Source organism: Macaca fascicularis, chromosome 9 (genome assembly GCF_037993035.2).
Source record: "Macaca fascicularis isolate 582-1 chromosome 9, T2T-MFA8v1.1".
NCBI lineage: Eukaryota > Metazoa > Chordata > Mammalia > Primates > Cercopithecidae > Macaca > Macaca fascicularis.
This window is the reverse complement of record NC_088383.1, coordinates 26,400,609-26,422,336: the sequence shown is the minus strand read 5'-3', so window position 1 is coordinate 26,422,336 and position 21,728 is coordinate 26,400,609. Positions and strand designations below refer to the sequence as shown.

At 38.5% G+C, this 21,728-nt stretch overlaps 1 protein-coding gene across 1 annotated transcript in view; it reads right to left on the bottom strand.

Moving 5' to 3' along the window:
* Window positions 1-16,683: 16,683 nt before the first annotated feature.
* The window catches only part of GPR158 (G protein-coupled receptor 158), a 444,280-nt gene continuing 439,235 nt past the window's right edge, over window positions 16,684-21,728 (bottom strand). Inside the window, exon 11 of the mRNA XM_005564806.5 lies at window positions 16,684-21,121. Coding sequence (XP_005564863.3) covers window positions 19,622-21,121 — 1,500 coding nt within the window. The 3' untranslated portion in view covers window positions 16,684-19,621. The remainder of the gene's footprint in view (window positions 21,122-21,728) is intronic.

The window sequence follows — 21,728 nt, the reverse complement described above, 5'->3', positions numbered from 1 at the left end:
CCTTTTAACTGTGTTTACAAAGCAGCCAATTCTTTTCTGAGCTTATCTCTTTTTTGGTAATAACCGCCTTTGCAAAAATTGTGACAGTAAGAGAAATCTAACATAACTGGCTTCATCTTGTCTCTAACCTCGCAAGCCAACAGCCCTTGCCCATTCCTGGGCATAGGTCAAGCCACCTGTGGGAAGAATTTAGTTTCTAGTTTAACTTTTAAGCAAAAATACTAATAGCCCCTTCCTCAAACTACTCCTCTTTGTTTGGTGACTGAAACTACCTTTGTAAAAACTAGTGTAAGGCCACAAGATTAGAATTATGAGAGAAGCCTGCATTGTGCTAAGACCTATGCATAGTTAATGATAGAATTATGAGAGAAACCTGCATTATGCTAAGACCTATGCATAGTTAAATGATAACTAGTCATTATCTACTAACTTTCTTCCTGCTCGGAAGTCGTACAGCTGATGGTCACAAGATTTGAACCTTCCCCAACATCACTATTGTAAAATCTAAGACGGGCGTTTGAAATATTTTTCAGATTTTGCATTCTGGTGGAACAACTGATGCCATTTGGACTGGTGACCCCAACCCAGAAACTTAGCCCACAAAGATGGTTTTAAACACCCCTGTGATTTCATCCCCAATGCAGCCAATCAGTATTTCTCATTTCTTAGTCCCTCTGTCTGCAAAACAATCCTTAGAAGCCGTAGCCTCCAAATTCTCAGAGAGGTGTATGTGAGAAGTGTCCCCTGTCCTCCTTAGCTACCTTGTGATAATTAGAATCTCTGCTGCAACAAACCTGCTGTCTCAGTGCATTAGCTTTATCTGTGCAGTGGGCAAGAAAAACACTGGGAAATTATAGCAGTATTTAACCTAGTCAAATTCAGCCAATGACTTACTAACTCATAATTGCAACATTCTGTTTATACAGTTTTTGTCTAAAGTCACAAGTTCATTAGGAAGTTTATTGCAAGCAACTGTTTTACTAAATATTTTGCCACTAAATATGCCAACCTCTAGTTATATTTTTCTTGACACCCACTGAAGCAAGGTATTGAGAGCCAAGTTCCAAAAGAAAGGATTTGTGGCTGAAAGCCCAGTAAATACTGTATATATGTACATGCAGTAGTTAAGATTAAATTGTATTTCAGGTGACAAAGGGAATGGCTTAAAAAAATTTCATTTTTCTTTCATGGATTCAAAATCTCCAGGATAGTTCAGGGGTGGCACAATAATAAAAGGTCCAGGATTCTTCTATTTTGTTTCCTGTCATGTTCAATATGGAGATTTTGCCTCAGGGTCCGAGATGGCTATTAGACATCCAATAGTGAGGAACAAAAGCAGAATAAGAGGCATGTTTCCTCACATTTTGTGACACCTCTTGGAAGTCACATGTCTCACTTCTACTTACATCTTATTGACCACTCATTTACTAGCCAAAATATATCCATTGACTTAGTCATTGGCTATACCTATCAGCAATAGAGGCTGTGAAATTTAGAGTTTATTCCAGGGCACTCTGTGTCCAGCTAAAAACCCGGGATTAAATTACCAAGAAGTTAAAAAATAATAATGAGCATGACCACCAGTCCTTGACAATGTAGTCAGATGGCCAAATAGGAAATATAATTTAAAACCTCAAATCATTCAAAATTAAGAGGCCTTTGTTAATTTTTCATTTTATAATATGGCTTCTCCATGTTGATGGAAGCTGTATTCGAGGCTGAAATTAGAACTTTGTGTTACTAAAATTGCCTCAGCTGCTTGCAACTAGGAATGCAGGACTGTTCCCTCTGGCAGAAGGCAGCAGAGCTCACTTCACATTTGGTAACATCAAACCACTGAGACAGACTGACTGCTTACTGGCCTCCTGGACTATGGTGGACAGCACATAGGCTCAAGTTTGGTCCATTCATGTTTTTGTTAACATTAACTTTTTGTCTAGTATTTGGCCTGCCCTCCTTCCATTCCTGCCATTAGCTATACTTCTACTGTGTGCTCTGCTATCTTTAGAGACCATTTCCTTTAAGAAAGAGGGCAAGCTACCTAGACATAAACCCTGCCCCTTTACAACTGCATATTGGAAGCTCCATTGGGACCAGCCTCAGATAGCTCAGAGTCTCTAAAATTCATGACAGAAGGCCAGGCATGATGACTCATGCCTATAATACCAGCACTTTGGGAGGCCAAGGCAGGCAGATCACTTGGGGTCAGGAGTTCAAGACCAGCCTGACCAACATGATGAAATCCCATCTCTACTAAAAATACAAAATTAGCCAGGTGTTGTGGTGGGCACCTGGAATCCCAGCTTACTCTAGAGGCAGAGGAAGGAGAATGACTTGAATTTGGGAGGTGGAAGTTGTAGTGAGCCAAGATCTTGCCACTGTACTCCAGCCTGGGTAACAGAATTAAACTCCATCTCCAAAATTATAAGTAAATAAATAAAATAAAATTCATACCAGCAGAGGGGTGGAGAAAGGTGGTAGAATAGAATGCACTACCAATCATTCCTCCCACAGGAACATCAAATTCAACAACTATCTAGATACAAAAAGCACCTTCATAAAAATCAAAAATTGGTGAGCAGTTACAGTACCTGGTTTTAAATTCACATCACTGAAAAAAGCACTGAAGAGTGCAGGAATGACAGATTTGTCTTGAATTGAATTGCCAATGCCATTCCTCCCCCATCCCCTCACAGTAGCCATGTGGTGACTAGAAATCTGAGTTTGGGAGAGAGAGTGCAACAATTGTGACGCTTTGCATTGACCTCAGTCTCAGTGCCGCCTCAGCACAGCAGAAAGCAAAACCAGGCTGAAATCAGCCGACACCGCCCATAAAGGAAGCATTAAGACCAGCCCTAGCCAGAAAGAAGTTGCCTATCCCATTGGTCAGAACTTGAGTTCTGGCAAGCCTTGCCATCACAGGCTGCAGTGCTCTGGAGCTCTAAATCAACTTGAAAGGCAGCCTAGGCCATAATGACTATAAGTCCAAATACCGAGCTGGGCTTGGAGCTAGTGGACTTTGGGTGTACATGGCCTACTGAGACACCTGGTGGGGCATGCTTACACCACTCCTCCCCCAATCCCAGACAATACATCTTGTGTCTCCAAAAGAGACCCTTTCCTTCCTCCTGAGGAGAGGGAAGAGTAAAGAGGAATGTGGTCTTGCATCTTGAATATCATCACTACCAAAGCAGGATAGGGCACAGGACAAAGTCATGAGTCCCCCATTCCAACCTCTAGCTCCCAGACAATATTTCTAGACACACTCTGGGCCAGAAGGGAGCCCACTGCCTTTAAGAGAAGGGCCCAGTACTGGCAGGATCCATCACCTGCCAAGCGAAGAGCCCTTGAGCCCTGAATAACAAGCAGCAATTGTTAGGTAGTATAACGTGGGCCTTGGGTGAGACTCTGAGATGTGTTGGCTTCAAGTGAGACCCAGCACATTCTCAGTTGGGGTGGCTACAATGAGAGACTACATCTGCTTGAGAAAAGCAGAGGGAGAAGTGAAGACTTTGTTTTGCACCTTAGGTACCACTTTGGCCACAGTGGGGTTGAGCACTAAACAGGCTCTTGAGGTCCCTGATTCCAGACCTTGGCTCATGGACAGCATTTCTGGACCTGTTTTAGGACAGAGGGAGAGCCCACTGCCTTGAAAGGTGAATCCCAGACCTAGCAGCATTCAGCAGAAGCTGACTGAAGAGCCCTAAGACCTGAAGGGAACATTGGCAGGAGCCCGATAGTATTCCCATTGGGCCAGCCATGGTGGTAACCATGAGGTGAGCCTCCTCTGCCTATGGAAAGGAAAGGGGAGAGTGAGAAGAATCATGTCTTTGTGGTTTGAGGGCAAGCTCAGAGAAAGAGACTGAGACTTCATTTGTTTGAGAGGAAGTAAGGGAAGAGAACAAGTCTCATAAGGTAGATCTAAGAGTTACTGGCCTTAAAGAAGAGGTAGAGAAAGAAATAGGGGCAGAAAGTTTGTTCAAAGGAATAACATCAGAGAACTTCCTGAACCCTGGTAATCCAGATAATTTTTTTGAATCTTATCCCAGACTGTGAGGGTGGTACCACTATGAGTTTGCAAGAAGCACAGCATTACTAGGCTTGGGGTGGCCCCTGATACAGATACGACTTAGATCACAACACTCAAGTCCATTCAAATACCTGGAAAGCCTTTCCAAGAGAGATGGGTACAAACAAGCCCAGACTGGGATGACTACCATAAATTCCTAACTCTTCAATGTCTAGACACTGAAGAACATCAACAAGCATCAACACCATTCAGGAAAATATGATATCACCAAATGAATTAAATAAGGCACCAGAGACAAATCCTAGAGAAACAGAAATATGTGACCTTTCAGACAGAGAATTCAAAATATTTGTTTTGAGGATGCTCAAAGAAATTCAAAATAACACAGAAAAAGAATTCAGGCAAATAAATGTAACAAATGAATTGAAATAATTAAAAAGAATCAGGAAGAAATTCTACAGTTGTAAAATGCAAGTGGCATACTGAATTCACTAGAGGCTCTTAATAGCATAACTGATCAAGTAGAAGACAGAATTAGTGATCTTGAAGACAGGTTGTTGAAAATACACAGAGGAGACAAAATAAACAATGAAGCATACCTATAAGATCTACAAAATAGCCTCCAAAGGGCAAATCTAAGAGTTATTATTGGCCTTGAAGAGGAGGTAAAGAAAAAGATGGAGTAGCAAGTTTATTCAAAGGGATAATATCAGAGAACTTCTCAAACTTAGATAAAGATATTAATAGCCAAGTACAAAAAGGTTATAGAACACCAGGCAGATTTAACTCAAAGAAGACTACTTCAAGGCATTTAATAATCAAGGTCCCAAAGGTTGAGGATAAAGAAATGATCCCAAAAGCAGTACGGGAAAAGAAACAAATAACATACAATGGTGATCCAGTATGTCTGGCAGCAGACTTTTCAATGGAAACCTTACAGGACAGGAGGGGAGTGGCATAACATAAAGTGCTGAAGGAAGAACCTACTCTAGAATTGTACATCTGATAAAAATATTCTTCAAACATGAAGGACAAATGAAGACTTTCAGACAAAATCTGAGGGATATTGTTAACACCAGACGTGTCCTACAAGAAATGCTAAAGGATGTACTTCAATCACAAAGGATGTTAATGAGCTATAAGACATTATTTAAAGATACAAAACTCACTAGCAAAACACAAAAACATAGAATATTATAAATAATTAGTAATAATTAAGTAGAAAGGCTAAAAGATTAACCAATCAAAAATAATAACTTTCAAGACACACACAATACAACAGAAACAAGAAGTTAAAGGGTAGGAAAACAAAGTTAAACTGTAGAGTTTTTATTAGTTTTTCTTTTTGCTTATTAGTTTGTTTATGAGAGTAGCGTTAAATTGTCATCAGCTTAAAATAATGGGTTATAAGATAGTATTTGCAAGCCTCATGGTAACCTCAACCAAAAAAACCATACAACAGATACACAAAAATTAAAAAGCAAGAAGCTAAATTATATCACCAAAGAAAGTCGCTTTCACTAAAAGGAAGACAAGGAAGGAAAGAAAGAAGAGAAGACCACAAAACAACCAGAAAACAGATAACAAAATGGCAGGAGTAATTCCTTATCAATAATAACATTGAATGTAAATAGACTAAAGTCTCTAATCAAAAGACATGAAATGGGTGAATAGATTAAAATACAAGATCCAATGATCTCTTGCCTACAAGAAACACACTACCTATAAAGGCACACATGGACTAAAAATAGAGGAATGAACAAAGATATTTCATGTCAAAACCAAAAAGCCAGGAGTAGCCATACTTATATCAGAAAAAATAGATTTCAAGACCAAAACTGTAAGAAGAGACAAAAGAGGTCATTACATGATGGTAAAGGAGTCAATTCAACAAGAGAATATATCAGTTGTAAATATATATATATACCCAACACTGGAGCACCAGATACATAAACCAAATATTGTTAGAGCTAAAGAAACAGACCACAATACAATAATAGGTGGAGACTTCAACACCCTACCTTTAGCATTTAACAGCTCTTTGAGGCAGAAAATTAAACATTGGACTTAATGTACACTATAGACCAAATGGATCTACATGTACAGAATACTTAAAATTTACAGAATGTTTACAAAATATTTTATCCAACAACTGTGGAATACATATTCTTTTCCTCAGCACATGGATCAATCTCGAGGATAGACCATATGTTAGGTCACATAACAAGTCTTAAAGCATTCATAAAAAAGAGAACCTGAAGTAGTATCAAGCATCTTCTCTGACCACGATGGCATAAAAACTGGAAATTAATAAGAGGAATTTTGGAGACTATACAAACACATGGAAATTAAGCAATATGTTCCTCTGAATGACCAGTGGGTCAATGAGAAATTAAGAAGGAAATTGAAAAATTCTTGAAATAATAATGGAAACACAACATACCAAAACTTGTGGGATACAGCAAAAGTTGTACTAATAGGAAAGTTTACAAGCTATAGCACCTACATCCAAAAAGAAGAAAAACTTTAAATAAGTAACCTAATGGTACATCTTAAAGAAATAGAAAATCAAGAGCAAACCAAACCCAAAACTAGTAGAAGAAAAGAAAGAAAGATCAGAGCAGAGATAAATGAAATTAAAATGAATAAAAAATACAAAAGATCAACAAAACAAGTTGGTTTTTTTGAAAAGATAGACATAATTGACACACTTTTAGCCAAGCTAAGAAAAAAAGAGATGCAAACAAATGGAATTGGAGATGATAAAGGAGACATTACAACTGATACTGCAGAAATTCAAAGAATCATTAATGGCTACTATGAACAACTATATGCCAATAAATTGTAACATTCAGAAGAAATGAATGAGTTTCTAAACACATACAACCTGCCAAGATTGAACTATGAAGAAATTGAAAACCTGAACAGACCAATAACAAGTAATGAGATCAAAGCCATAACAAAAAGTCTTCCAGCAAAGAAAAGCCCAGAACCAAATGGCTTCACTGCTGAATTCTACCAAACATTTAAGGAAGAACTCATACCAATTCTACTCATACTATTCTGAGAAATAGAGGAGGAAGGAATACTTCCAAACTCATTCTACGAGGCCAGTATTACTGTGATACCAAAACCAAAGACACATAAAAAATAAAAACTACAGGCTAATATCACTGATGAATATTGATAGAAAAATCCTTAACTAAATACTAGCAAACAGAATTCAACACATTAAAAAGATCATTCATCATGACTAAATGGGATTTATCTCAGGGATGCAAGGATGATTCAACATATGCAAATCAATTAATGTGATACATCATATCAACAGAATGAGGGACAAAAACCATATATGATCATTTCAATTGACACTGAAAAAGCATTTGATAAAATTCAACATTCTTTCATGATAAAAACCTTAACAAACCTGGATATAGAAGGAACATACCCCAAGATAAAGCCATATATGACAGAGCTTTGGCTAGTATCATACTGAATGGAGAAAAACCGAAATCCTTTCCCCTAATATCTGGAACAAGACAAGGACGCCCACATTCACCACTGTTATTCAACATAATACTGAAAATCCTAGCTAGAGCAATCAGACAAGAGAAAAAAAAGGGCACTTAAATTGTAAATAAATAAATTATTGTTTATGGATAATACCATCTTCTATTTGGAAAAACTTAGACTCTACCAAAAAAGTATTAGAACTGATAAATTCCATAAAGTTTCAAGATACAAAATCAACATACAAAAATCAGTAGTTTTTCTATATGCCAACAGTGAATAATCTGAAAAAGAAATGAAGTGGTCCCATTTAGAATAGCTACAAATAAAATACATAGGAATTAAATTAACCAAAGAAGTGAAAGACCTCTACAAGGAAAACTATAAAACACTCATGAAAGAAATTGAAGAAGAGACCATAAAAAGGAAAGATGTTCCATGTGCATGGATTAGAAGAATCAATATTGTTAAAATATCCATAATATCCAAAGCAATCTACAGAGTCAATGCAATCTCTATCAAAATACCAATGATAATCTTCACATAGCTTTAAGACTATTTCTTTTATTTATGTGTCAACCACAAAAGACTCAGGAGAGCCAAAGTTGTCTTAAGAAAAAAGAATGAAACTGTCGGAATCACATTATCTGACCTCAAATTATACTACAGAGCTGTAGTAACCAAAATGGCATGATACCGGCATAAATAGAGACACCTAGACCAGTGGAATAGAATAGAGAACCTGGAAATAAATCCGTACATATACAGTGATCTGATTTTTGACAAAGGTGCCAAGAACGTTACACTGGGGAAAGGACAATGTAATCTTTTCAAGAAATAGCACTGGGAAAACTGGATATCCATATGCAGAAAAATGAAATTAGACCCCTATCTCTCACCATATATAAAAGTCAAAATTTGATTAAAGACTTTAATCTGACACCTAAAACTATAAAACTACAAGAAAACATTGGGTAAATTCAGGATATTGGAGTGGGCAAATATTCCTTGAGTAATATCCCACAGTGACAGGCAACCAAAGCAAAAATGGATAAATGAGATCACATCAAGTTTTAAAAAAACTTCTGGACAGCAAAGGAAACAACATAGTGAAGACACAACTCACAGAATGGGAGAAAATATTTGCAAACTACCCATTTGACAAGGCATTAATCACCAGAACATATAAGAAACTCAACTCTATAGGAAAAAAAATCTAATATTACTATTAAAAAATAGACAAAAGATTTGAATAGACATTTCTCAAAAGAAGGCATACAAAGGCAAACAGGTATATGAAATCGTGTTCAACATCATTGATCATCAGAGAAATGCAAGTCAAAACTACAATGAGATATCATCTCACTCCAGTTAAAATGGCTTTTATCCAAAAGACAGGCAGTAACAAATGCTGGTGAGAATGCAGAGAAAAAGAAACCCTTATAAACTATTGGTGGAAATGTCAATCAGTACAAACACTACAGAGGACAGTTTGGAGGTTCCTCAAAAAACTAAAAATACAACTACTATATGATCCAGCAATCACACTGCCAAATATAAACCTAAAAGAAAGGAAATCTCTATATTGAAGAGATATATGCACTCGCATGTTTATTGCTGTTCACAATAGCCAAAACTTTGAAACAACCTATGCATCCATCAACAGATGAATGGATAAACTGTGATACATATCAACAATGAAGTATTATTCAGCCATTAAAAATAATAAAATCCTGTCATTTGCAACAACATAGGCGGAGTTGGAGGTCATTATGTTAAGTGGAATAAGCCAGGCACAGAAAGAGAAACTTTGCATTTTCTCACTTATTTGTGGGAGCTAAAAGTTAAACCCATTGAACTCACGAAGATAGAGGGTAAATGAACGGTTACCAGAGGCTAGGAAGGGTAGTGGATGGTAGGGGGGAAGGGGGTGGGAGAGTGCAGATGGTTAATGGGTACAAGAAATAATTAGAATTATTAAGACCTATTTCCTAGCACAAAAGGGTGATTATAGTAAAGAAAAAAAATTGTACATTTTAAAATAACTAAAAGAGCATGATTGCATTCTTTGTAACACAAAGAATAAATGCTTGAGGTGATGGATACTCCATATACTTTGATGTTTTTGTTATTCATTGCATGCCTGTATCAGAATATCACATTTAAACCATAAATATATACACCTACTATATACCCATAAAAATAAAAACTAAAATGTTAAAAAAAAAAAGGTTTTAGATCCTTGAGGAATCACCACACCGTCTTCCACAATGGTTGAAATAATTTACATTCCCACTAACAGTGTAAAGTGTTCCTATTTCTCCACATCCTCTCCAGCACCTGTTGTTTCCTGACTCTTTAATGATCACCATTCTAACTAGCATGAGATGGTTTCTTACTGTGGTTTTGATTTGCATTTCTCTAATGACTAGTAGTGATCTTTTTTTCATGTGTGTTGGCTGCATAAATGTCTTCTTTTGAAAAGTGTCTGTTCATATGCTTCACCCACTTTTTGACGGGGTTGTTTTTCCTTGTAAATTTGTTTAAGTTCCTTGTGGATTCTGGATGTTAGCCCTTTGTCAGATGGATAGATTGCAAACATTTTCTCCCATTCTGTAGGTTGCCTGTTCACTCTGATGGTAGTTTCTTTCGCTGTGCAGAAGTTCTTTAGTTTAATTAGACCCCATTTGTCAATTTTGGCTTTTGTTGCAATTGCTTTTGGTGTTTTAGTCGTGAAGTCTTTGCCCATGCCTATGTGCTGAATGGTATTGCCTAGGTTTTCTTCTAGGGTTTTATGGTTTTAGGTCTTACAGGGAGGGGGACATCACACACTGGGGCCCATTGTGGGGTGGGGGGCAAGGGAAGGGGATAGCATTAGAAGAAATACCTAATGTAGATGACGCGTTGATGGGTGCAGCTAACCACCATGGCACATGTGTACCTATGTAACAAACCTGCACGTTCTGCTCATGTATCCCAGAACTTAAAGTATAATAAAAATAAATATATAAATAAATAAAATTCAGGCCCATGCTATGGCTGCTGTTCAGTGTGTTCTGGTCCGAGGCCAAATAGTCCAGCAGCTTGAGTTTCATGAATTTCTGTTGGAAACTAAAAAGGAATTTCAAAATAATAAAAATTTCATTCTAAATTTAACCTCTTTGTTAAATTTACTGCCTGAAATGGTATTTTCTTATTCTTTATGCAGGACTAAACTCATTGCTTACATCTTGCAGGATTTTGGGGGAGGCATGTTTGCTCTGTTCCTAGTATTTTACCTATTCTTTGTGATCAAAGAAAAACGATAATTTCTTAAGTTAAATACAGCTGTATGAAATAGCAGGGAATAACCGCTGTAGAAGCAGAATGCAAGGGGATCATGTTGTATAGGTGTGATTTTTGGACTTAGGGAAAGAGTTCTTCTTTAACGTATAGATAAGAAATGAAATGGAATAAATGTATGTAAAATGAGCCAAATCTCAGAAAAACTGCATCAATTTCATGTTTAAATCAAGTAATAAAGTTTCTAACAATTATGTGAAGAAAGCAACATGTAGAGCATTATTTGTATTACTTATGCTCTTTCTGGTGAGCGATACTAGTCTCTTTTCCAAACTGGCATTAAATGGATCCCTAAGGGAGAATATGGTTTGTATCCCTAGGGTCATTTTGGAAGGATAGACATTTGTCGTACAAAATTGACTCTTCCTGGATTAATCATCCAGAAACTTTACTACGTAGTTATTTTTGATTCTATTAACCTTTAGGATAGTAAAGAACTTCATTTAAAACTTGGTCTTACAAAAATATTTTGGCCCAGCTTCTTATGCTACATGAAGGACACTAAGAGCCACTTCTGCGTGAAGAAGCAGATCCATTCCCAGCAAAGACTGAGTTATAGTGAGACAGAGCAAGAAAACAGGACTCAGAAAGCACGCTGCTTTCCAGCCTCTTTTCATTCAGGTCTTCATTCTGGCTTCATTTTGCTTTTTGAAGCAAATTTCCTATGACATTTTTTTCCCCAGAACTTCATATGAGTATCTTAGTATAATATATTTATCAAAAATCAAGGGGGATTGGAGGTTATTTATCACACTTCTGCTCCCTTTCATGTGTGTGTCTTCTCTAGCTGATTTTAAAATTGCCAAATGTTTGACTAGATGTTGAGGGGCTATATCCATTCTAGCAAAGCAATTTAATGCAAAATGAAAATTTTCAGTCAGACACACGTGTGCAAGCATGCGCGCGCGCACACACACACACACACACACAATCTTAGTCATTGGATGAGAAAGGTCCTGAGATGTCATCTCTTTCAAAACTTCCCTTGTTCAGGCGAAGAAATGTAAACACAGAAAATTGAAGAGACTTTTCCAAACCAGACATATCTGGTGGTGGAACCAAGTTTCAAAACAAGGTCTTGTACTCCTGATTTTTTTTTCATCCTCTGTTATTTTTCTTTTTCCTTTTCTTCTTGAGACAGGGTCTCACTCTGTCACCCAGGCTGGAGGGCAGTGGTGCAATTGTAGCTCACTGCAGCCTCAAACTTCCAGGCTCAAGTAATCCTCCACCCTCAGCCTCCTGAGTAGCTGGGGCTTCAGGGGCAAGCCCTCATCCCTGGCTAATTTATGATTTTTTTTTTTTTTTTTTTTTTGTAGAGACAAAGTTTCACCATATTGTCCAGGCTGGTCTTGAACTCCTGAGTTCAAGCAATCCTCCCGCCTCAGACTCCCAAAGTGCTGGGATTACAGGCGTGAGCCACTGTGCCTGACCCCTACTCTTGTTTATCAGTGGTATTTACCACTATTTGCACTTGTTATAAGATACCTATCAAATATTTCCCAACTTACACATGTGGTTTTTTAAAATGTATTTTAGGATTTTTGTTTCTATGTGTTTTTAATTCATGTTTATTATACTTTTTTTTTTTTTTTGAGATGGAGTTTTGCTCTTGTTGCCCAAGCCGAAGTGCAATGCTGCGATCTCAGATAACTGCAACCTCTGCCTCCCGGGTTCAAGCGATTCTCCTGCCTCAGCCCCCGGAGTAGCTGGGATTACAGGCGCCCGCCACCACACCCGGCTAATTTTTTGTGTTTTTAGTAGAGACGGGGTTTCACCATGTTGGCCAGGGTGCTCTTGAACTCCTGACCTCAGGTGATCTGCCCGCCTCAGCCTCCCAAAGTGCTGAGATTACAGGTGTGAGCCATTGCTCCTTGCCCATGTTTCTAAACTTAGTCGAAGACATATAAATTTAATGAAGGTAAGTGGGTACACAAAGCAAGAGGAAAGGTATGCTTTGCCTTGGCTTTTCCATGCCTTCTAGGTCCCTCACCACTGGCGGAGGTGTACAGAGGCAGGTGACTGCACAGGTAGGATACCATCAGAGTTGAGAAAATAGATGACTCCTCTCCTTCTTTACAGGGGGCTGTAAAGAGGACGAGTGTCTATTATATATTTGAATGATAGCCTTTCTAGCTTTCCCATGGTCCAGCAAATGGTTACAGGGCAGTCAACCTGCTGACCCTTTCATTCAAGTGGTCCTGAAACTGAGTTTGTGCCTGGGTGCTCTTAAACAACTTTATTTCCAGTTTTCTCACGTGTCAGAAAGTAGACCCCCTATTGGCTGCCCCTTGACTGTGGTTTAATCTCTATTTACATGGTTCCAACATCAAATTTCGTCTAAGGACTACAATAATAAATCTCAGTTCCTCAACTTACAAGCAGCATGTAATGTAAAAGGCAGCGGGACGAATCTGTAGATTATTCACCATATGTGCATATTGCTATTAGTCTTTGAGATGTAAAAAGAAAAAATATTTTTCATGATCTTTTAACATCTGTACTATGTGGCAAATTTAGATGCTTTTTATATATTTTTCCAATTTCCAACAAGTGATATGTGTTATGTATTTACATATAACATATATATTTCTGTTCACACGTGAAACATTTATGGTTATATGCAAGCATATTATGACTACTTCTATATAACATGAAACATATGGATAAGAAATTCTCAAGTCAACCAAATGTCCAAATAGTTTGTTCAAACTCAGTATCTCACTTCTCAGAAGCATCTGAAAGCCAAGCATCAGAATCTATTTTTATGTGGATGTTTTAATATAGACTTAGCCATGCTTTATTTTACAGAAAGAGTTCAAATAACTAAAAGCAAGTTCAAGTTCCTACAGCCTAATGCAGTATTTCTTACTTTTTGTGACCTATGGAAATATCTTTTATAGCTCTAACAAACTGGGCCATGGCCAGAACTTTAGGCTTCTCTTTCCTTATGGTGGCAAATCAATACTAAATGTTACAAAGCTGGAGAGTTAGAATTAACATGATTCAGTCATACTGTGGGTTTTCCAGGAACTGCCAGAATTTATATGGAAGTCCAGTTAATCAACATTTTTGAAATGCTACAGCAAGTTCTCACCCAACTTCTGAATTTCTCTTTCTCTTCAGGTGTATTTTAAGCAGTGATTAGTAATCAAAAATTCCAGTTGGGCAAATGTTTATTGGACTCAGGGCAAAGCACACTGCTGGAGATTAGGGATCTATAGACGAACAGAGCTCTTAATTTAGCAGATGACTCAGTGGAGTATGTAACGAAATTACAAGTCAGTGCAGTAAGAGACTTAAGCAAATTCCGAAGGCAAGCTGAGAAGAAGGAATTCATTCTGGCTTGAGGCATTAGGAAAAGTTTCATGGAGGTAACAGGGGCCTTTGTGCTCCTCCTTGGAATAGGGAAAACAAACATCCTGGGTGACCAGGGATAGTCCCAGTTTACACTGTTATCCAGGTATAATTAATTTTTTTTTTAAGACAGGGTCTTGCTCTGTCACCCAGGCTGGAGTGCAGAGCCATGAACATGGCTCACTGTACCTTCAACCTCCTAGGCTCAAGGGATCCTCCTGCCTCAGCCTTCTGAGTAGCTGGGATTACAGGCACATGCCACCATGCCCAGCTAATGGTGTGTGTGTGTGTGTGTGGGTGCGTGTGTTTGTAGAGATGGGTCTTGCTATGTTGCTCAATCTGGTCTTGAACTCCTGGTCTCAAGCAATCCTCTTACCTTGGCCTCCCAAACTGTTGGGATTACAGATGTGAGCTACAGTGCCCGGCCAGGTGTATCGTTTAATACTGCCCTTTTACTCTCAAAGGTTTTCTTTGGCCAATAAAATCTATGATCACTCCAGCATTAAGGTGTACATAACATGTTGGCAGGGAGAAGGGGAGAGAATTTGAATTGGACCAATGAGCAAACACAAAAGGCATGGAAGAATCAAACCTCTTGGTGTAGCTGGAGTAAAAACTGCATGAATCTTGTGTGCACAACAGAGGGAATTTTTTTCTTTTCTATTGCTGATTGAACTGAAATGGGAGTATGTTCTACAAGAACTGGCATGAATCTTCTATTTGCATATTTAAGTTATTTTTCTTTCTAGGAATGTGACTGTTGTGCAGCACAGGCCTCTTCCTATATTTATCCCTTATTTTCCATGTTCATTTGATCAGACAGTTTTATTTCTGGCAGTTTTCACATCACAGGCAAAGAGAGGGAAATTAAAAATCAATTCATACATTTCATTATCTGCCTTCTAGCCAGTTAACGCTGAATTAGAATACACAAGATGCTTGAACTTTGCCCTTGTACTTTCTAATAATCAAAATGTTTAAAGAGAAAACAATTCAAATTAGAAAGATTTGATTGCTGTCTTTACAACTATTCAGGAAGAAAAGATGGGATATGCTGATACAAGAAAATCTTAACTAACTTGCACTGTTTTAGGACACCAGATTTACATTATTAATTTTTATGTGATAAAGTCTATTTCTGATTTCCCTTAGGATTTTTTTTTTTTTAGCAGAAAGAGTCTAAATTTAGAACAAAGAAACAACAAACAATGTATATGAAAAATAATATAGTCAGGCAGGTCAACTAGGCAAGTCCAGCAATAACTGAAAATTTTGTAAGTGGCAATGGTGTGAGCAGATGGGAAAAGGTAGTTGCTATGCTTCATCCAAAGAAGGGTGCAGGGATGAGGTGGGGACCAGCCTCCCTCCCCTTCCCTCTTGTTAGGCTTGGTTGTCTTTCTAGAGTGCTTCTGAGCTGGTAGAAACTTCAGTACACACTGCAACATGCCCCAGACGCCTTCTTTCCCAGGCCAGGTTAGTACCAAGTTTTCCCATGGCAGGAACCTGGGATCCTGTTCTTCAGCTTTTCTCATGAACAGATGATATGAGGTCTACCAGTCTTCAGAAAGGGCTTTCAAGGCTTTTGAAATTAGCCAAAATGTCAACAAACTTAGAAAAAAAATTATATTTGACAGTTATCTAAGTAACCTGATTTTTCCCATTTCACATGAGTATAATAAAATAGTAAACCCAATTGGAGATGTGATTTTGATGAAATAAACACGAATCTTTCCATCTCCTTTTTAGGCTCTCATCTTCTCTCATCATGACTCTCACACTAATCTTTTTAGCTTCCTCTAGTCTCTTCACGTTTCAGTCCATTTCAGGGCTGCTTCCAAGATGATCTAATATTGGACTTCATTATGCCACTTTAAAAAGCTTCCGTATAGCTTCCAGTGCTCCAGGATGAAGCTGCTGTTAACTTGAAGCGTGGTGTGTAAGTCTGTGCTCAGTTCCGTCTCCAGCCTTACAACAGTTTCCCTTTGATACCTGTTTGTTGCCTTTGCAGAATTTCAGCCTGGTGAACCTGAACTCCCTAGGGAGACTTCTCTGACCTTAGTTATGCTCATCTGCCTATTATTATACCAGTGACTGGATACTCTCATGGGCCTGAGTGTTCCTGAAGGGGGGTTATCTTTGTATCATCACTTCTTAGCAGATTTCCTGGTACTGTGTGTGGAGTAAACAAGCAAACAAAAAAGGTAGCTGAGTTAGTTCCCATTCAGGAAGAGCCGTCTTAAATCAAAACCACGAATAGGTTTGCTTGCTTCCCAAATGATTACCTGTGTGTTTGAGGCCACATTTGACTAATCACATATTCCTACAGACTGGCAACATGAGGATGTATGTGCACAAGGATACCGAGCCAAACAAATATATGGAATTTCCTTTAAAGTTAGACTAAATAAATTCAGTTTTCTATAGATGAACACACAAATCCCCACAAATCACTTTCATATAAATATGTTTTATTGCAGAGAAGTTATAATTATTTACATGCTGCAACACGTCACAACATAAATTTACCAAATATTTCATGGTGGGATGCTGTAGGTTTCAGATAATAGTTTTAGGAGAACCACAGATTAAGTGAAGAGACTTACAGCTTTATTGACTCTACGACTCTCAGTTGCTAAATGCTAGACGTCAAAAGGCAGTGTTTTTTCAGTCCTACCTGTCATAACTTGCATGCAGAAACCTAGGAAGCAAATACAAGAGAACTGTCGAGTTTCAAATCCATATTGCCACCAAAGTTTACAATGGGTTGAGTTATACTTCACGTCGTAAAGCATTTAATTCTTGCATAAAATATACAATTCTATTAAGATTGGTATAAATCTACGTATTTATAAACCCTGGCTTAAAAACAAGGACAGGATGCAGCCTGCACATGCATTGAGAAGGACAACCTAGCAAATGTTTGCGACCTTAAAAGTGTTTATTCACTTTCTGTGGTTATCAATCTGGAACAATAACCTCCTGACTTGTAAATTTCAACTTCTCTTGTTGATAATGGCAATGAAACTCTCAGAAAGACTCTAGGCACTCTCACTGATTTATGCTGGTGGAGAATAATCTATGAACTATAGAATGTCGCTAAGGTATAATTTGGCAAGTCTTTTTAAGTCACATCTCTAGCAGGATCAATCCTGAAGTGCAATAGAAAGTCACTGATGCTTGACCGCATATTTCTCAAGAAATGAATCAAGTGCTAACAAATTTCGGACATAAATGAAACAAGTATGTGGGTCTAGGAACTTCCAACCCAATTCACAAAGATTCCTTAAAGGAGGTCACCAAGCATATAGGCCCTTCATTGAAAAGGAAGAGATCAAAGAAATAAATGGTGTAAAGACACAAAAATAGAATTTCTATATCTTTTCAAACTGACCCCACCAACCTGAGTAATGCATAAAGCCAGCAAATGGGTGAGGAAGATTTGTGCACAGCTTTGCAAAACAGTGAAGTGCTTGCTTACTCCTGAATAAAAAAATCACTGAGAAAAATTTGACGATGAATATGGAGAATTCTGTTTTTACCTTCCACTGAAAATAATACTAAGAACAGCCCTATATCCACTCTCTGATTCTGTTTCTCCATCTTTTATCACCCTAGCATGTCCTCCTTGCTGCTTGTGACATAAACAAATAGTTATTTGTGCTGGGAGTGTCCTGGCCAAATAAGCAGTTGATACTTCGGTGTTTACAGGGAGAAAAAGGGAAGTCTCAGTTCTATTTCTGAGTGATTCTTTGAGACCGAGCTTTGGAATCTCATTGCATGATCATATCGGTAGGGCTAAGTCGGCAGCTTAGGATTCCCATGCCAAGAGATCAGTGTGGAATGCAATAAGCTTTATAAAATATGCTTTGGGGGCTGCTTTGCCTTGCAAATAGACCTTACATGTTACATTTTGAGCAAGTGGCTCACAATGGCAATTTGCAGGACTTAGACATTTTCCAGTGCTTGGGAGAATTAAGATTCCATACCACCTTATAGGCTTTGAATAAATAAGGTTATAAAACCTCTTTGGGATTTGAGCCCAGCAAATTCTACCTCTAGCTGAAGCAATGAATAAGAGTTTACGAGAATAAATAGTTTAAGGTATTTTAAAATACTGTATTTCCAGTGCACATAATAAAAATATATCCATACAACGATCTTGATGCTACCATAATTTTTTGCTTTAAAAAAATAATCCCTTGAAAGTGCTATCAGGAGCTACCTGTGTTTTTTTGAAAGGCAAACTTCCCGGGTCTGTAGTACTGCTATACTTCTCATGTCATCCCTAGAGTCTTCCCTTTCCAAAGGTAATAATAATGCACAGTATATTTTTCTCACTCTTAGCTTCTTCCTTAGGAAATGCTAAGTATGAAATACTGAAAGAGTTAAAAGGGACAATTAATTGGAATGAAGGTGTTATCTATCTCTGACTTTGAATAAACAATGGATAAGTTGTCCTTAACTTATTGAGACATATGACTAAGTAGGACCACTTGATCTCCAATATTAATAAAGCTTCTGAGTCCTAACAAGAAATGCAAAACAAGTAACTCAACTTGTATAAAAAACCCTGATTAAGACAGTATAACAAACCATGATGTGAAATAATAGAGTCAAATTCAAAGTCACAATATATAAACCACAGCCAAAACTGAAAGTTTTTATAGTAACAGTGATGGCTTCCGAAGCCAGAGAAAGGTTACTGTACTTCAAGAATCAACTAAAGTTGATAGATAGCAGGTATTCTGTAAGGTGCAATAACAATTGAGTAGCTGCAGATTGCATAAATGTGTTGTGTCACATAATACCAAAGTTATTTGCAAAAATTATACAATCTGGAATGCTTGAATATGAGACACAACGATGTACTGAAACATACATTGATAAGAAAATGAAAGCAATCATTAATATAAAAGAGATTTTTGGGATGCATTAAATTAGCAGTGCTATCAAGGTTAAATAGGTAAAGTAAGTTCTTCTCGGACAGCTACTTAGAATTTCAGTTATATACGTTTATACCTTTTCCTTCTTTGCAAATCTGGTACGTCTTCTGTGCCTCCTGGTTTACCTGGCCTAGGATCTTCAAAGTCCCATGGGTACATATTGATCAGGGCAGACATTGTGGACTATTTTCCTTAAACATGCTGAAATGGAAAGATTTTCCTAGTGTTACCAGGGGAAGGACTTTCTTGACCAAAGTCTGACTTCTTTATGACATTGTTGCTCTTGTCCCCCAGGTCCTCTTCTACCCATACTTCTGACTTCACCTCACCATCCGTCATGTTTTCCTCGATTGACAAATCCTTCTTGGGAATTTTTGATTCTTATATCTTCTGTCTTTATCCAATCCGGGGTTCCCTCCTTTTCCTCTTCTTCCTGGGGATGCTACACTTTAAAAGTATCCCAGACTTCTTCTTTCCGAGGCCCTGCTATCTTACTTGCACTTAGAGCAGAAGAAGCAGGTAAAGCTACACTTCTTCCAGCATTTGGTTGAGCTGGGGTCTCAAACTCCCAAGGGCACACCTCTGCTCGTGACATTAAAGGTTGCTGGAAGTTATTACTTGAGTTATAGGAGCCACGCACATTCTCCTCAGAGGATGTCTTTTTTTCCTGGTGTCCTATTTGGTTGAGATTTTCATTCTCTGTTTTTGATGCTACAGCTTTGGGGGGCAGTTCTTCACTCTGCCCAGCACACACTTTGGCTGCATGAGGCTGACCTCCGTTCTCCTCTTTTGCCCTCTCTTGGAGAACTGGAGTCTTGGAAATGAAATGCTTCTCATCTTCCAAAATGGACTGGCCTTGGATCCCCCAAAGGCATACTTCAGCCTTATCTGTGCACTTCTGATTGGATTGCTGACAAACTTCAGCTGCCTTAGGCTTGTGGTGAGATTTCTCCTTTAAGGAAAAAGTGGGGTTTTTCTCCATTTCAGAAGCCACAATAGATACATGCTTTTGAACTTTTGATTCTGAAGGCACAGGACCAGGGGTCAGGTCATAAACCTCCCAAGGACACACCTCCCCAATGTCAAAGTTGTCCTTCATCTGGGTGGCGCCTGGGTTCAGGTCAGAATTGGCAGTGGTGGGGTTGACCCTTTGTTGTTTCATAATCCCAGATTTCTGAGGCTTTCTTGGCTCCTCCGCAGGATTTGAGTTTTGGGGGGTAGGATCTTTAGTCTCTGTGTTATCAGAATTTGAGTGATTTCTGTTTGTCTCTTTATCTTTTGGCAGAGGTTTCTGGGATTTAGCACTTTCTTCCACGCCTGCTGTTTGGGTTTTCCCAGCTAATCCAAGAGTCTTCTCCTTGGCACTTGCTATGACACTGAGAGACTTCTGTAACATTGACGTTCGTGGGTGTCCAGGCTTCTTCTCTGAGCTGAGGTTGTGAGCACTTGCTGACTTGCACACCAACGGCACCGACTCCGTGGACTCAGCCTCGCTGTCTTCTTTTAGTTTTTGTGTCAGTTTCTTACTCGACAGGGATTCCAGTGTGGAATTTTCTGTCACCTCCTCCTCTTGGCTTTCTGTGGGTAGGCTACTGGACTCTTCCGTTTGGTCTCTCACGTGGTCATAAGTGCTGTGGGATTTCTTGAGTGAGAAGACTCGGTTTTTCAGGTTCTCCTCCTTGGATTTCCCTGTGTTCCCTGAAGACTCTGGGGGGTTCTTCCTGATGAGGGCAGTGCCTTTGGCTGTGCCATGGTCGGTGCCCTCCTTGTCCTCTTTAGAGCACTGCCTGCTGACTGTCTCTGGGATCTCGGTAATGCGTCTCATGATGGAACGACCTAGGCCCTTCTTTGAGCACCGCTTTTTCTGGAGGTGAGGGTTGTTTGTAATCATCTTCTTTCTTTTATATATTTCCAGTTGGGCATAGAGTTTTTTCAGCTCATCCTGCCAGAACAAAAGCAAATTCAAAGAAGTGTAGAATTTAGTGTTTCGCCATAGAAGATCACTACATGGTACTAGAATTCAGTAAACTTGGGCTCTTTAGGGCAACTGCTCTACAGCTTTCTCTGGCATATGTACTTGTCGATTTTCTCCCCATTTATACTTTCTGATTCTTTTGTGTTTTGTTTCACATAAAGCGTGGACCTTAAGACATGAACTCATGTATTCTAACCTTGCATTAAGGAGCAAGCACTTTGCACATTCAAGTTGTGTGGACCAGACTGAGCCTGGACCAGCACAAAACACAGCATGTTGTTTATAGGTGAACCATATCCCTGAGTAGTATTGGAAGCATCATGTAGCCATTGATAAAGTTACATGTGATGTTAGATTAGGCTTAGAGGGTAACAGTCCTTTGACTGCTAAAAACATCTGCTTCCTTCAGACGCTGATATGTTGTCGTAGATTATTTTAAATAATCCAGGCTCTCCTCTCTGCTCCACAGATCTATCCTACCTTTCCCTAAGCAAGATGTCATAAACATGTATTATGGAACATGTCTAATCAGTTCATCACTATGAATACCAATAAGTCAGTTAAGACTCCTGAG